Source organism: Melanostigma gelatinosum (assembly GCF_949748355.1).
Source record: "Melanostigma gelatinosum genome assembly, chromosome: 18".
In the NCBI taxonomy this organism is placed as follows: Eukaryota; Metazoa; Chordata; class Actinopteri; order Perciformes; family Zoarcidae; genus Melanostigma; species Melanostigma gelatinosum.
The window spans coordinates 19,107,038-19,124,938 of NC_136651.1; the positions used below are offsets into that span (position 1 = coordinate 19,107,038).

Below are 17,901 nucleotides of genomic sequence, written 5' to 3' on the forward strand. Positions count from 1 at the left end.
CGCTATGATTATTGGTGCTGCATCAATGTGCATTCCTAAGAGTAAGGTGAATGGGAAAAAGAAAATGGTTCCATGGTGGAATGAGGAATGTAAAAATGGCATTAAAGAAAGAAATCGTGCCTACAGAAAGTTAAGAAGTCTTTTGACCCAACATAATCTGATCGATTATCAAAGAAAGAGAGCGGTAGTACGGAAAGTTATTAAGTCATCAAAGAGGAATGCATGGAGGCAATTCTGTTCGGCTATTGGAAGAGAAATAGAGTTACGTGATGTTTGGGCGATGATCAAAAAGATGAGTGGGAAAAGAAAATCAATTAAAATCCCAGTTTTGATAGACGGAGAATATCGGGCAATTACAAATGAGGAGAAAGCTGCGTTATTGGGGAAGAAGTTTGCAAATGTTCATAGCGGAAGTCATTTACATGAGAGGCACAGACAGAGAAAAGAAGAAATTTTAGCAGCACATACAGAAGTTAGAAAGAAAAAGGGCAATGAAGGAACACCCCTTGATATGGAGTTTTCAATACAGGAGCTGAAAACAGCGTTGGAGGGAAGTGGGTATACTGTTCCAGGTCAAGACCAACTATGCTACGCTATGTTTAGACAATTACCAGAAGAAGCCTTGGAAATTATTTGTAAATTGTTTAATATGATTTGGAGGGAAGGTGTAATGCCAAGCAGCTGGAAGAGTGCTTTGATTCTACCTTTTGGTAAACCTGGTAAAGACCTCGCGAATGCTGGCAATTATAGACCAATAGCACTGACATCTCATTTGTGCAAGTGGATGGAAAAGATCATCACGAGCAGATTAACTTATTTTATAGAGCAAAGGGGCTTGCTAAATAAATCGCAGAATGGCTTTCGTAAAGGTAGATCGACACTTGACGCATTGATAAAAGTTAGCAACGAGGCAGAGAAAGCAATAAGTATGAAGGAGATTATGGCTATATTCTATTTTGATGTAGAGAAAGTATATGACTCCATGTGGAGAGAGGGCCTATTGATTAAAATGCATAAAATAGGTATTAGTGGAAGGATGTACAACTGGATATTGGATTTTTTGTCTGGTCGATCATTCAAGGTAAAAGTTGAAGATGCCGTGTCTGAAGAATTTACTATAGTAAATGGGATCCCCCAAGGTAGTGTTATTAGCCCTATATTATTTAATATTATGATAAATGACGTCTTTATGGACATTGACAGAGATATTGGCTCCTTGCTACATGCTGATGATGGAGCAATTTGGAAAAGGGGAAGAAATATTAGACATGTGATCAGTAAAATTCAAAAGGCTATAATCAATGTTGAAAAGTGGTCGTATGACTGGGGGTTTAAGATGTCTGTTGATAAGTCTTGCTACATGCTATTTACCAGAAAGAGAAATATAAGCAATACTCATCTGAAGTAATATGGACAAAGTATTGGAGAGGGTGACAGAGTTTAAATATTTAGGCTTATGGTTTGATGAAAAATGTTTGTGGAGAACTCATATTAGGCATATTGAAACTAAATGTAAAAAGGTGCTCAATGTTATGAGAGCAGTTTCTGGACATCAATGGGGAGCAGATAAACGGTCACTAATGGACATCTATAGGGCTATTAAGCAGGTATAGATTATGGATGTATGGTTTATGGAACAGCTGCCAAGAGTACAATACTAGCATTAGATAGAATTCAGTTCAGAGCTCTAAGACTTAGTATAGGTGCAATTAAATCTACCCCAAACAACGCACTTCTGGTAGAAGCTGACGAACTGCCATCAAGCCTAAGACGAGCAAAACTAGCTCTGGCATATTGGGTGAAGTTAAAGGGATCTGCAGAGGAACTTCCCGTAACAAATGTGCTGTATGAATGCTGGGAATACACCCAAAGTAAAGGCAAAGGGTTTGGTTGGACAATCAGTGCAATAGCCAAAGAATACGGGTTAACTGGGTTAGAGTATGGGCCCAATGTAATATGGGGAAATGTTCCTCCGTGGACACTACCAGTGCACAATGTGCATTTAACACTCATAGAAGAGAGGAAAAAATGGATGGAAAGAAAATTGTATGACATTGGACATCAGAGTCAAGTATACATCAATAATAATTATTATAACTATATGCAGATTTATACAGATGGATCTAAAGATAACGGGAATGGACACGTGGGATCAGGGGTATTCATACCAGAATTTAGTGTGACAATATGCAAACGAATTAATGACAGATTGTCTGTCTTTACAGCTGAAATTATTGCAATCATCTTGGGACTGCAATGGGTAGAAGAGGTCAGGCCTGAGAGAGTGGTCAACTGTGCAGATTCTGCTGCAGCTTTAAACAGCCTGAAGACAAAACAAACAATTAGAGAGGATTTAGTGATGGAAATATCTCTCATAATGTTGAGACTTCAAAGACTGGGAATTAATGTTCAATTTTGCTGGGTTCCTGCTCATGTAGGTGTGGAGGGTAATGAGAGAGCAGATATGATTGCAAAGAGAGCACTAACACTAAAAGAAGAGGAGATATTGAAAATTCCTTTTGGAAAGGGGGAAGCTAAAGCATGAATAAGAGAGGCAGGACGGGAGTTATGGCAGAAGAAGTGGGACAACGATAACAAAGGAAGACATTATTATAACATTCAGAAATCCATAAATGTGAAGACATACAAAGGGAAGTATAGAAGAGAGGAGGTCATAATATCAAGGTTAACTCAACGCTGTATTTAATGGCAAAAATGGACTCAGATAAGTGCACTATTTGTAATGTTACGGAAGACGTGCAGCATGTTATCCTGAAATGTCAAAGATACAATTCAGACAGGAACATCTTGAAGCAAAAAATATGTCAGTTGGGACGGAAGTGGAGTTTGGAGGGAGTTCTGGCAGTGGACGGATAATGGCGAGAGTGCTGCAGAGCACTGTTGCGATTTCTTAAAGAAACGGGATTAGACCGTAGGATTTAGTTGGAAACAGTGAAGAAAAGGTTACCCTGAAATTGCACACTCCGGTACAGTAGGTGGCGGTATGCACCTATACAAGTTGGTTGCGACCCGCCAATCAAATTTAAAGAAGAAGAAGAAGCTCTTCCTCCTCCCGTGTCGACAACCAATGACAGCGAGCTGCGGCCGGGCTGATGTAAAGTTGCATTTCCGCAGCTGAATAGACACCGCCGACGCTTTTTTTCACAATACAAATATATTTAGCTTCCTCTCCTCAGCGGACTGTCTTAGCACCTGCGCAGACATGGCGACAGAGTTAACGAAAGGTGTGGAGCAAGTATCAGTGGGTAAGTTGGAAAGAAACAGCTAGCCAGAGCTAGCTCGTTAGCTAGCTCCCAAAGGCATGTGTGTCTTGCATATTGCATCATTTGCAGTGATGTTAGCAGTTAGCATGCTAGCTAACGCGATATCTGAATCTGTAGGTGTCAGGTTAGACATACGGAGCCGGATTACACAGTCGCATACATTTTGTGTTGATACCGAACGAAGTCTAACATAAAAACTGAGTCAGAAAGGGCATTGTGTGCTAACGTTTAGCCATGACAGCTGTCAGTCTGCTGTGCAGCAGCTAAGGGCTCCGACAGCCAGTGAACGTTAACGCGGTGTGATTTTGCTTTGTAATTTTACTCTTTTAGTTAGCAGAGAGTGTAAAATAGTCAGCAAGGTCGCGCTCAGTAACACGTGACGTTATTCGTCTTTTTGGGATTCAGCTTGTGCCGCTTTTTAATTTCCTAGCGTGTCACCATATGCAGCATCATGATGGTCTGGATCCACCCACAGATACCTATGGTGTGTGTATGTATGTGTGTGTATATTGAAGCTATATAGGCTTATTAAAACATTTAATCTATTCTGATGTCTGTGTACGAAGCCAAAAGTCTACGTTAAGTGTGATGAGCTTAACGTTTCTATGATTATTCATCCAGCAGCTTGTGCCATATCGGCCGACATCAGTGATGCTCCTCACTAAATACTCTCCTGGAGGCAAAATCAGCTTGTAAGCCTCAAACCGTGGAGGCTGTTCAAGAGTGTTCAGACGTCCACGTACTTTCTGCAATGTAGTGTACGCTTTCTGTTGGGCTTTTGACTTTAATTGATGGGTGTGTTTGTTGACACTTCCGCAAAATGTGGAATTCTTGGCTGACAAGAAATGCTGGTGAGCAGCAAACCTCCCTGCAGACTCCTGTTTCGACAACAATCAGAGCTTTGAGAACTCAAATATCACAATGTTTTTTGACCATTTACCTCTGTTGATATTGTGACAATATTGCTTTTGACTGACTGATTGCTTTTACTAAATATTTGCACGATGAGGTTTCTGATAAACAACCATCAGGATGTAATGACTTAAGTGGGTAAAGGCACATCATAGAACAGCTAAAACAGTCTGGTAAGTTACGGAAATTACACCACTTTAATGTAGTTTTTAAATGCATGAAATTATCAAACTTATGCCGTATTACGACATCCAAAATCGAAGACGATATCTAGTCTGATCCAACATTGATATAATACAGTTCTAGGATATTGCCCAGCCCTACCAACACTACGTCCAAGTTGTCTATCTCTGTCCAGCCTTGTAAAGCTGCAGATGACGAAGCTCTTCAGTTTCAATTTGGCTTCAGGAGGCAGAAAGAAAAAAACCTGACTCATCCTTAAGCAAGACGGTGGCAGGTTCACTGGAAATAGACTTGTCTGGATGTTGCTGTCTCAGCGAGCATCAGGAGGGTCCGTGTGCAAACACTTCTCTTGACTCGATGCTCAACTGGTCAGAGAGCACACCAACCTGACATCAGCCACGAGCTTCAATGTGTGTGTGCCAACTCATGCGGCTCACTCTGCCTCTGCTTCACAGGGGAGCTGTATGTGTCGGACAAATGTGGCAGCGACCAGGACGGAGACGGCACGGAGCAGAAACCCTTCAAAACTCCCCTCAAGGTAAACGGTCATGTAGCTTAAAGTGCATCCTGTTGTCTGCCTTAACTCTATTCAGGCGTGCGTTGTTTAATGTGATTAATGCTACAGGATGTAGCGTTTGCAGGAGAAATAGTGGGCATATCATCGATATTTGCTCCATTGTTTGATTTGCACTGATTGTGTTTGTGTGCAAATCTCCTCACAGGCTCTGATGTTTGCTGGAAAGGAGCCGTTCCCGACCATCTACGTAGAATCACAGAAGGAGGGAGAGGTCGGTTTAAAACATGTTGTCTTCAATTTTACACAGGAAACTCTTTACTGTTTTCTACACTGTTTAAACTTGGCAGGTTTTATTCCAACCACAGCTGCAGCGTCTGTTATTTTAACGAATTATTTTAACTAATTCTTTTAACCGTCTTTCACCCCAAGGTTTCTTTCTCGCTGTTGCAGAGCTTGACTACAGTAAAAACCTGCAGAATTAGAAACTCATAAACTGCCCTTTATACGTTGCTTTTATTTATTTCTCTCATCCCGTCATGTATGTGTTCCTCCTCCTTGTCTTCCTCAGCGTTGGGCGGTGATCTCTAAGACGCAGATGAAGAACTCAAAGAAAGCCTTTAACCGTGAGCAGATGAAGTGCGATTCCAAAGAGAAGAAGAAGGAGGTGTGTGTATAACATTTACTTCACTTAAAAGCCATTCTGGGCAAATTCAGGGTGTTTCTTCCTCTCTCTGTGCAGTTTTGCATAATTGAGCTACAATTCATCATGTCTATTTGATCAAGAAGCAGGTGTGTCTTTAAATGTTTGCTTTGCGTGGCAGGCAGAGGACACCGATAGGAGAGAGAAGAACCTAGAAGAAGCCAAGAAGATCAACATTGAGAAGGACACCAGCCTGCCTGAGCCTGATACGGTCAGCCATATTGTTTCCACTGTTGTATTCATCTAATAATACTTATTGGATGTTGGCTCAAGTAACCGCTAAAACACTTGTGTTGTAACCTGCATTCTCAGGGTTAATTACCATGTTTGGCTTTAATCACATAAAGTAGTGGTAACTGGTGAACAAACAGTGACTGAACATAGTTAATAAATGTGTTCATATCTGTTAAATATTCAAACTGTGACTCACTCTTCACATCAGGCTGAACAACGTCCCTTAGCTGTGAGATAATCCCAACATATCACAGCCTGAAGTGAGCTGTTGATTTGATCAAACACTCATCAAGTTCTAGATACATTCACATTTAATTGAAGGTACGCAAGTCGTCTAAAATGAGCAAAATAAAGTTCTTAATCAGGAACTGTGTGAGCAAAGAATATATAGAAAATATTACAGATCTGACCAGATATTCAGTACAGCTTTCAGTGCTTCACAGTTGTTGGTACCCAACCCTAAATCCAGCTGTGCCATAATGTGCTAGTGAGCTAAAGGTGAGCGTGGACTGTTTTGCAGGTTAAAATCTATCATCTGGAGGCCAAGAGAGGGCAGAGAGTCAAAGTGTTTGGATGGGTTCATCGCCTCAGGAGACAGGGTAAGGAAACAAAACAGGATATAAATCTGACTGTTTGTCTCTGGTCTTCAACACGGAAGGCCTTCACATACTGTTCTTTCTATGTGCGATTGATTCACTCGTCAATATATTTTTTAGAACTGTTTTTGTCAAGAATACTTTCACACAGAATGCAAACATAATTTTTTTCCGAAACAAGGCTGACTTTTCTGAGCTCTTGCAGCGAGAGTAACGGCATCAACCAATCACGTTGTGTCAAACGGACATATTCAAGGCTTACACTTTTAACAGAGGAGCTCCGTAGCGTGAACCAAGACGGTAAACTTTCAACCTGTCAAAGATCCAGATCCACTTCTTCTCTTTCACAATAAAAGCCCAAGACTTACAGTCCGTTTGCCAGAGGGAACTTAAATTCACTCGGAGCATTCTTCTGAAAGGAAACTCAATAAAATAGCTTCAGTAGCTTAGCTTAACCTTTTCCTTAAATAGTCTTGTTACTGTCACAAAATATGCATCACTGCCGTTATGAAATGTTTTAATGCAAAATATCGGCAGGCGAGTATTTCATGTTTTCACGTCGTTCATTCGTAATGCTGGCGGTGTCGGTGTGTAAAGGCCGTTGAATTCAGAGCGTCTTCCTATTTTAACCGTATCGCCGTTCACTGTGAACCTTTTCTCTCCTACAGGGAAGAACCTGATGTTTATCGTGCTGAGAGACGGAACTGGCTTCCTGCAGTGTGTCCTGTCTGATAAACTGGTACAGCTTTACAACCCATTTAATTTTTTATTTTTATGTGTAACATCATTGTGAAATTCAAACTGAGACAAGTTGTTCATCTCAGAAGTGTGTGTGTGTGTGAAACGCAGGATGAAATTCAACGAACAAAACTGACAGGAGATGAAATTAGTTTGGATATAATGATGCATACAAGATGGATTTTATACATAAAGTATTAGGTGGTTCAGTTTTAGTGATTGAGAAACGCATATAATTCTGAAAACCTCAAACTCCTACACATGTTTAAATCAAAATGTAGCGCCTTTTTATCCGAATATGCTAGGGCTGGGCGATAAATCGATTTAATCGATTAATTCGAATGTGTGCTTTAAGGCGATGTGTTTTATTGAAAATCGAGAAAATCGCCCCCACCCCTTTTTCCCGTAGTAGAGTGCGCGCGCATTGTTTACAAACTAAAACAATGGCGGCCAGCAGCGCCGCCGCCGCCACCTCACAACAACAACCCAGCATTTTGGAGACATTCACCAACTGTACTCCGCATGAGAAGAAGAGTGCCCGGTGGAAAGCCATCACGGATGCAGTCGCGATGTATATCGCAAAAGATATGGTGCCCATATACACCGTGGAAAAGCCGGGGTTTATTCACCGTCTCAAAGCTTTGGACCCCAGGTACGTGCTACCAAGCCGTAAACATTTTTCTGACGTTGCCTTGCCTCGGCTGTACAATAGTACACGCCAAAGGATCTCTGCGGAGCTGGAGGGGATGTCATTCTACTCCGCAACAACTGACCTGTGGTCCAGCAGGTTGACCCAGACACCGATCCACTTAAGTTGGTGACGCTTCCACCAGTCAACTTTCCAAGGCTAAGTACTTTAGCAAAGAAATACCTCTCTGTGCCAGCTACAAGTGCCCCCTCTGAGAGGCTTTTCAGTGTGTGGGGGGGGGGCATTGTTACATGCCACCGTGCATGCCTGAAGCCAGAGGTAGTAGACAGGCTTGTCTTCCTGGCAAAAAATATTTAGAAAAAACATGCACTACTGTTTAATACTGTTGGTTATGTTGTGAATGCACTTGATTTTGTTTACATGCACTTATTTACTGTGCAAAATATGTTATGTTGATGTTAGATCAGATGTTGCACTTTTGAAAATGTGAATGTTAAAGGGTCATATACATTTTATTTCATGCTGTGTTTGTATCAGTGTATTCAGTTAGAAAAGCTTACTGTAAAAAGTTACATTTGCACAGTTGTTTACAATGGAAGGCTACTATTTAATGCCATTTAATGTTATGTTTAATTTAATTTTATATTTAAATGATTCAGGCAAACAAAAGAGTGACCAAATACTTTTTGTATACTACAGGCACCTTTCTACAATGTTCAGGTTTTGTTTGCACTTTATTTTTATCAACCTACTTGGGAAAATCATCACAAAATAAAAGAAAAAATTGTTTTCAACAGCTTCTGTCATCTGCAAAAAATTTTGGGGGAAAAAAATCGATTTAAATCGTGAATCGGATTTTTTGTAAAAAAATCGGAGATTTTTTTTTTAGGCCATATCGCCCAGCCCTAGAATATGCTCAAAACAAACGCACCATTCACCGGGCAGATTACCTGTGAGCAGGGAGCACTTGATTTGATCACCAGATTAGCGCTTCAAACTCAAGTAATCAATGTCACATAAGTTCAAGACGCATTGTTCAAGCTACCGGTTGACGGTCGTACTGTACTCGTCCCTCTGACTAACGCTTGTCTCCTCGCTCTCGCCTCCAGTGCCAGAGCTACAACGGCTTGGTGCTGTCCACAGAGAGCACCGTCACTCTGTACGGGACCGTCACTCCAGTTCCTGAAGGCAAGCAGGTAAACACTCCCGCTGCGTAACAGACAGAGACATGCATGCAGTCATACTGCAGTATAGCAACATGACGAGGGTGCTCAGTGAGTTCCTGTCTTCCTCTTCCAGGCGCCGGGAGGCCACGAGCTGCACTGTGACTTCTGGGAGCTGATCGGCTTGGCTCCGGCGGGCGGCGCCGACAACCTGCTGAACGAGGAGTCGGACGTGGACGTCCAGCTGAACAACCGACACATGCTGATCAGAGGAGAGAACGTCTCCAAGGTCCTCCGGGTCCGATCCACCGTCACGCAGTGCTTCAGGGAGCACTTCTTCAGCCGCGGATACTGCGAGGTGACGCACGCCAGCAACACGGGGAAATCTTTTGTCTCGCCCAGGGTGTTGCTTTTTAGTTTCTTAATGAAGAGCATTGAATGAAACCAGGATTGTATCCAGTCAGACTGTTGTTTCAATGATGGCAGAGTATATCAGCTGTAGCCAGTGCTCAAATTGGAAAAAATAAGGTGTCAGGTTTCTCAAAGTGTTGAGCTTCACTTTAATAAACCAACAGCGCTCATGGTGTGCAGCTTTATCTCCTATTGTAACCACCATATCTGTCTTTGTTGTATTCTTGCTGGCTGTAGATCACTCCCCCCACCATGGTGCAGACGCAGGTGGAGGGCGGCTCCACGCTGTTCAAGTTCAACTACTTTGGCGAGGAGGCGTACCTGACGCAGTCCTCTCAGCTCTACCTGGAGACCTGCATCCCCGCCCTGGGCGACACCTTCTGCATCGCCCAGTCGTACCGGGCCGAGCAGTCGCGCACCCGCAGACACCTGGCCGAGTGAGCGAACCGTCCGACACATTCACAAAGTACACGCAGGGCGCCTCCATGTAGGAAGGACACAACAAGGGGGAGGGAGGAGTAGATGCATTCTTATTAAGGCTGTGAAGTATTTCAAATATTTGCCCTGAAGCCACACAATTAATGAACAGTACGCTTTCTTTTCATCACTACAAAGACTTTAGAGGGTTTAATCAGTGCTGCAACTGTAGCTTAAAGGGAAGAGTCGCCACCTTTTTTTCTGTGACTGTCCAATCAGTGTTGATGGTAAATGTAGTTCAATAAAGCAATACATTCCTCAGTGCGTGCGATGTTGACCCAGAATGCTAAGTGTGCCAGCAGTGCATGTACCAGGGTGCATTGCGCTCGAGCTTCTGATGCCCAGGGCCCCCCCGCCGGCCGCATCCTCATCTGTCCCGCTGCGTTTCTTCAGCCCGCTCCAATAAATACAGCTGAATATCCCAGTGAGCCCAAACACTGTTCAACATGTATCCTCCTCTGCACTCATGTTGTGGGATGTTGGAAACCTAGCTGGTTTGAAATACGAGTGAAGAGGAGAAAAGGATGTTCAGCAGTTCTTCCTGCATCCAGCTACGTCACTGTCATGCCACTTGGCAGCGCCGGATGCAGGAAGCACAGATTTTGCACTGAGGAGTTTATTGCTTCAATCGACCTCATTTACCATCAACCCCGATCGGACGTCCACCTTTTATGGTATTGTCCACCTTTTTAAGGTGGACAATTTTCCTTTATCTTCAAACAAAGGACAGCACAGTATATATGCATAAAAACCCCGATACGTGACTGAGTAATGTTAATCACACCAGAGCCACACAACACCTGTCATCTCCTGAATCGGAGCCCGTCAGCCTCCTGCATGTTGATTGGTTGATTTTCCGTCTGTGTTCAGGTACACTCACATCGAGGCCGAGTGTCCCTTCATGTCCTTTGAGGATCTGCTGAGCAGGCTGGAGGATCTGGTGTGTGACGTGGTGGACCGAGTGCTCAAATCCCCCGCCGCGCAGCTGCTCTACGACATCAACCCCGTACGTCATGTTATTTATTTTGTATGTGTGGGGGCGCGTTCAAGATGCTGCATCACAGGTTTCATCCGAATTAATAGTTGCGTAGTGCTGAAACACATGGATGATGGAGGACGTTCATCCATTACATGATCTGTTTCAGCTGTTGATCACACGCCCTTCATAAGAACATGGAGTTGATGTCTGTAATGTCATTGTAGTGCTAATATTTTCTTTGATGGTGTATTTTTACCCCCCCAGAACTTCAAACCCCCCAAGAGGCCGTTCAAGCGGATGAACTACACCGAAGCCATCGAGTGGCTCCGAGAGCACGACGTCAAGAAGGACGACGGCTCCTACTACGAGTTTGGAGAGGTGACGAATGAACACGACACACACACACACACACGTCAGAGTATCTAACGCACACATCGTTCTACGAATGAGTTCTTGTGCGCAGAGCATCGTGACTCGTTAGCCCAGAATTCACCTTGATTTCACGCCAGCAGTCGTTTTGTAAGAGTATGGTGTTGGTTTTACGATCCCGTGTAGTTATCCAGGGTCTGCAACAGACAACTGATCAAATAATAGAAGTTAAACAAAACCTTACATCAATGAAAGCTTAACAATAATAATAAAGTAGGATTTAAGAAAAACAGTTAAATGTTGGCAAACTCCCAAGAGACAGCATAGAATGGTCAAAGGAGCAGGGGCTGAAAGATCCTCAATTTTAGTACCTAGCATAGATCCTACATTTCCCATAATGCAACTCAACAGGCTCTTTAATTAGACCCTGCCTGCGTGCTGAACTCCGACGTCTTTCAAACTCCACTCGTCCAGTTTGTTCCAGATGTGTTGTCTCCAGCGCTTGACAAAGCTGCTCCAGAGCCACACAAGTCATTGTGCAACGGTGCTGACGGGCCTGGCTGGTGCTCTTCATGACGACACACTGAACTCGACGTGTAGAATTGATGGAGTGCCCCTTTAATGTCATTATTGTAATCCTTTAGTTGTGTAGCAGGTAGTTAAAGAGCCTGTAGTTGATTGGTCATCAGATCCCCTGCAGTTTACAGACTCGCCTGTAGAGGGCATGACTGTACGTCAGAAACATGTGACTGCTTTGATCTGTGTTCAAGATGTTTCTGTCACCACGTTCACCATTCTGTCTACAGTCGTATCACTTTGAAAAACCACATTCAATTGTATTCATTGCATTTTAAAAGCTATTTTGACATTTTTAGACGGCATTGAAAACAGATTTTGTTGAAATAACGAGGTTGAAAAGAAATTGTTACCAAAAGTTTCTTAAATAACTTTTGTGAGGGAAATTGTTTGATAAATTCTGTGTTTTTTTTATTTTTATTTATTTGTTAATCTTCCCACTCTCAGGACATCCCCGAGGCTCCAGAGAGGATGATGACGGACTTCTTCAACGAGACCATCCTGCTCTGCCGCTTCCCGGCCCAGATCAAGTCCTTCTACATGCAGCGCTGCCCCGAGGACAAACGCCTCACCGAGTCGGTACGAACCTCAGGGGTCAAACTCTGGCTGTGAAACCTGGAGGTGTATCAGGGTGCTGCGTGGCCTAATATGAGAGATATCCATGTCTTGTGGAGCCAAGATGAAAGCTCTCACCGAAAGACACGTTTTTGGGGTGCAGGAAGCCCTGAAGTTACTTTATAACCGATTAGCTGTCTGATCTTGTGTGTCTGCGCGCCGCAGGTCGACGTGTTGATGCCAAATGTGGGCGAGATCGTCGGAGGCTCGATGCGTATCTGGGACGCTGAGGAGCTGCTGGAGGGATACAAGAGGGAGGGGATCGACCCGACCCCGTACTACTGGTACACCGACCAGGTAACCAAAACTCACTGCGTCACATCTCGGCCCGGAAAGGAATAGAACGTCTGTACAAGAGCACACACTACTTCACTTGAAAATCACTCCACCCTCAAAACGACCATTTGTACGTCATCGACTCACCTGGTGTTCTCTTGAACTCTTGAAGAAAACTTCTGACAAGAAAAAAAGCCTGAATCAAAGTAAACTGGAGCCGAGTTTTACGACGGCAAAGCTTCATCAAAACGTCCGTTTACAAACTCACAACTGGTGCAGGTCAATCCAAGTCTCATTTATCTAGTCGTGTGCTCACTGCTTCACAAAGCAATGCATCTTCACCAACACCTTACTATCCAGAGTCACAGGGAGGCTTCTGTGCTCGCACAGTGAAACTGAATTTTTGAGCGACGTACAGTTACAAGAGGGATTTCAATCAAATCGTTCGCTTTGGATTGGGCCGCTAATAAGTGGGCGGGCTTAGAGTGAAACAGAGCTACAGAAGATCACACACACACACTGATATCAAACACGCATCCTCCTGTCTCTCCATATTGCTCTTTAAGCTGCTCCGAGCCACGCCCCGTGTGTGGCCGGCACGCCGACCAAAGTCTCATGTGATTGGATGATATTTCAAGCGCTGCATGAGTCCTCAAACATTTGGAACCAGAAGAGAAAAGACTGATTTGGTGCAACATATACTCTGATACTGCTTTTATTTGACATATATTTAAATACGAATGAAGAATGTATACGGGGACAAATGATTGAAATTGGGGAAATGTATTTTTCATTTTACTGGGTCTTAAAAGCACTTCCTCCACTACGGTCTCGTACTAGAGCTGTGAGTGCGTGCATGAGACGGTAGTGGCGAGTAGATATGTTTTAAGAGCGTTCAGTGTGATTCACAGAGCAGTCGTTACCACAATCCCAGCCGGGGAGAGGAAACCGTGACGCTGGTTTGCAACAAACGATGTGGAGGATGTTTGAATCTCAGGAACAGCGGGACGTGGACGAGGCCTACGGGCAATGTTCCCTCTAATTTGTCATGTGTCTGGGCATACACACAAGCTCCCTGAGCACACTGAGGACCACTGTGAGCAACATCAGATGTGCACGCTGTGGCCACACACCAGTATCACACCTGTTCAAAACCTTGGATCATAGCAAGTTACATGGCTTATTAAAAGAATCAAATTACAGCAGCAATTTTCACTAGTTTACTTTTAATATAAGTGATTTGACAAACTTTAAAGGAAAAAGACAAAAATCTTGTTGTTCATGAGAGGTGTAGTATGTTTTATGTGAGAGTCCTGCTTGGCCATGGGAAGAGTCTTGCTTTGGCCATGGGAAGAGTCCTGCTTTGGCCTGTGTGAGGTCCTGTTGTGGCCTGTGTGAGGGTCCTGTTCTGGAAGAAATGATACATATACACCTTTCAGACATAACATTTTGTTCACATTAAAACATTCACATTTTGCACAATGACGTGTGCTGTAGCTTGTGATACAGTGTAAATTCCTGTAACTCTGTAAAATATGTAATTACTCAGTTTTTTATTATCATTTCTACTACCCATAAATTATCTAGTAGTAACATAATTTAATGATTAATATCCATAAGTAAAAAATCTTAATAAATGTCACTAGAATATGCACAAATCTGACTTAAATTTTACCTTATTTTTCACGTCTGTCCTTCTCACTTCTCCAATGGTTGTACACTTTGTCCAGGTTGATGGCTTCGTCTGCTTCTTGCTTTGACTTTATGTCGCTGCCCGTTCGTTTCGCCATGATAAGGGGGGATAAGGGGCATTTGCGTCTCGTAACTCCGCCGCACTATTGATAGCTAGCTAACCTGCACGGCGCGAATGGGCAGGGCAATAGTGTCAATGCTATGATTGGCTGCGTAGCGTAAGTGAACCGAATCGTATCATTGGCTGGACACCTGTCACTCACTGAGTTACGTTGCAAAATAGTACAGAAAACAAAATTATTATTATTATTATTATTATTGGTTTAATTGATTAGATAAGATTAGGACTAATATTAGATATTAATTAATACGTTTATGCTGAATTTTATTTTATGCGCTGCATAGATTTTCTTGTGCGCTGAGAATGTGCGAGCAGTGCGCGATTGCTCAAGCGCGCAGCTTAGAGGGAACATTGCCTACGGGTGTCAGCAGAAGTGTGTGTTAACAGGCTGCTGTGCGTGCGTGTGTGTGTGTGTGTGTGTGTGTGTTTCAGAGGAAGTACGGCACGTGTCCTCACGGCGGTTACGGTCTGGGCCTGGAGCGTTTCCTCACCTGGCTGCTGAACAGACATCACATCAGAGACGTCTGCCTGTACCCACGCTTCATCCAGCGCTGCCGACCCTGAGAGCGCGCGCACACACACACACACACACACACACACACACACACGCACTCTGTTGGTATACCTGGACCCTGGCATGTGGCAGCACCCTGTCAGCCATAAAATGTGTCGCTTGAATATTAAATCAAAAGGACTTCTATGTTCCGTCCCTTTTGGCTGTTTTCTGTTTCAACACTCGGTGGTGAAGAGTTCAGATCATGACGTCTCACCGCGGACGGTTCGATGCCTCCTGCTGTGCTCCGCCTCACACTTTACAGCTTCTTTCTTGCTCGTTGTGACTTCAAACCTGAATCCGACGGCTCTGCCTCAGCTGGTGCTCGTTGGCTGCTTTTAGATAAACACTGTAGTTTCCTGTGATTCTTCACCTGAGGGGAAAGAAATCGCGCAGTTAGTTTTTCCACTTTTTCTTTTCAGCTTATTTAATTCGTAGTCAGTGAAATGATCGGTGTGGTTCAGAGATGTGACGTCGGGGACTCGTCATGTTTGTGTTTGTGTCGTGTTTCCATCAGAAGATCCATTGAACTCAATAAATGTGACTCAAACAGGTGGCTGTGAGGGTTTTCTTTAGGTTGGGTGTGTTACTGATATTTTGATAATGAAATATTGGTATCATCTTAATAATGAACATGTGATATTGTACAAATAATCCAGCCCCTCTGAAAACTCTTTGTCTACAGTTGTGGTTACAGACTCATCTCCCTACATATGGATTTTGAGTGTAATTAATATGCCAAAAAAGATGAATGAAAAAAAAATGCACAATAAGCAAAGTTAAAGATGAATTTTACTTATTTTTTTATTTTCTACATTTGTATTTTTCTGATGACCATTTTATTTATGAGCTTTTCAAGAAGCTCAAACACTTTACAAATGACATAAAGAAGAGAATTTGTTTTTATGTAATATTGTTAATGGGATTTTTTTTGGTCACAAATGTTGCTAATCTGATATGACATCTGTGTTTGAGGACTTTCTCACACTGCTACCTAGTCTCTGAGCTGTGCCTAACTCTATTTCATTCTGTAAATAACTTTCATTTTCATGCATTTTCTCTAAACTTGAGGCACATTTTTATTTATTTTTTATTTTTTGTAAATTGTGTTTATTCTCAAAAGCAGAGTACACAGTTATACATTGCACATGCCATTTTTCAGCCCCCCCCCCCCCCCCAACATTCCCCAACACAGAACAAATCGCACTGCTTCAATTGTCAAAAAGCACATTACAGTTATTAGTAGCTCAAGTATACACAAAAGTAAAAATGGTGTCGGAGGGTATTACAGACAAACAGAAACCACATTTTTACTTTTAAAGGCGTTCAAAGTACTTTACAAACGGTAGAACACATGAAAAAGAAAATTCACATTTTAAAAACAAATTGAAATGACTGTTGAGTCCTAGTTCTAGTATAACTGGTAGAACTATGCAAAAAGGAAATTTACGTTTTAACACTTTGGTTAAACTTGACACCAGTACAGGCATCATACACTTAGAAATAAAAAATAGGGAACTTTTTAAAAAAGTACAACTTTAGCTAAGTGTACTTTCTGTACACTAACTATGAAAGCACTCAAGCAAACTTTAAGTTTGATCCAGTATAAGAATAAAATGAGGCCTGTATAAAAATACAAGCATTAACACAAGTGCCACGAAAGTGCCCGTTGAAGTAAACTGAACATAAATTCACTGTAAAAGCACAGCAACAATATCACCTTACAAACTCTTATTTATGTAATAATGTAGCATTAAAGTAATAAACAGTGCATTTACATCGGTAGAAGTGTAATTATTAAAACCTTAAGGAAGTGAGAGGAACAGCGTTGTGATGTGCTTCAAATATAAACTATCGTATTAAAAATGTTTCAGTTGGCCAATAAAGGACAAAGGAATTAAAAATTCCGATTGAGTTACTTGAGAATACAAAAATGTTTTGATAAATGATTTCCTAAATCATGTTAACACTATGGAGTGGTCTCGTGTGACGTCACAGTTTAGCTGTCGGCCATGTTGGAGTACATGTTGGAGTACACACAGCCACTGGCATGCACGGCTGAGTCGCAGAACCTATCGATCATGGTGAACTTTTGTGCTGTCTTTGGTTGTGGCAGCAGAGCTGATAGAGACAAGAAATCATTCTTTGGTTTGCCAGCGGTCATTACACATCAAGGAAATGACACGAAGGAGCTATCCAAGCGACGTCGCCAGAAATGGCTGTCGCGCATCTCTCGGGATATAAAGGAATCGAATTTGGGGTACACTCGAGTATGTGCGGATCACTTTATAAGTGGTCAGTGATTTTATTTACAAATTCGTTTGTGAACAGTATTTAATAAAGGAAATATAAATTAAACATGGACATGAGAAGGTTACCGAAGCTTCATCGGCCCGTGACAGCAGTCGGTGCCAGAGATGTGTCGAGCGTGTACAACAGGCGAAACACAGCGATGCAGCCTCAGCATTGCTTGATATGAGTTTAACGTCGTATCATGTATATATATATATGTGTATATATATATATATATATATATATATATATATATATATATATATATATATATATATATATATATATATATATATATATATATATATATATATATATGTGTGGGGGGGGGGATGAAGTTAGGAGTTAGTTGAAAGTGAATTCCTACACACACGCACACAATGACATGCACGTACAATGTAAACAAACACACGTGTCTGTTTGCGCTGAGTAAACATAGAATATTGCTAAATATCTGACCAGATCTGTATATATTTACCCTTCCAATGACGAGATGAGAATTCTCGACGACCGTTGCTTTGACGTCTCGGACCCATCCACTGACAAACTGATTATAAGCGTCGA

General features: G+C 42.4%; 1 protein-coding gene across 1 annotated transcript; it reads left to right on the forward strand.

Annotated features, from left to right (window-relative positions):
• The first annotated feature begins 3,085 nt into the window (after positions 1 to 3,085).
• nars1 (asparaginyl-tRNA synthetase 1) lies at positions 3,086 to 15,589 on the forward strand. Its single transcript, XM_079289958.1, has 15 exons — positions 3,086 to 3,266; positions 4,835 to 4,917; positions 5,102 to 5,167; positions 5,465 to 5,560; positions 5,718 to 5,807; positions 6,351 to 6,429; positions 7,095 to 7,165; positions 8,923 to 9,009; positions 9,113 to 9,334; positions 9,625 to 9,824; positions 10,735 to 10,870; positions 11,108 to 11,221; positions 12,236 to 12,367; positions 12,569 to 12,700; positions 14,925 to 15,589. The coding sequence occupies exons 1-15, from the start codon at positions 3,224 to 3,226 to the stop codon at positions 15,054 to 15,056; spliced, it is 1,683 nt and encodes a 560-aa protein (XP_079146084.1). The 5' UTR covers positions 3,086 to 3,223; the 3' UTR covers positions 15,057 to 15,589.
• Positions 15,590 to 17,901: the final 2,312 nt, after the last annotated feature.

Bases quoted from the DNA above. Each gene is read 5' to 3' on its own strand.
- nars1 (XM_079289958.1), top strand. From the start codon at position 3,224: ATGGCGACAGAGTTAACGAAAGGTGTGGAGCAAGTATCAGTGG. The intron at 4,918-5,101 runs GTAAACGGTCAT...ATCTCCTCACAG, and splicing joins CCTTCAAAACTCCCCTCAAG to GCTCTGATGTTTGCTGGAAA. The intron at 5,561-5,717 runs GTGTGTGTATAA...TTTGCGTGGCAG, and splicing joins CCAAAGAGAAGAAGAAGGAG to GCAGAGGACACCGATAGGAG.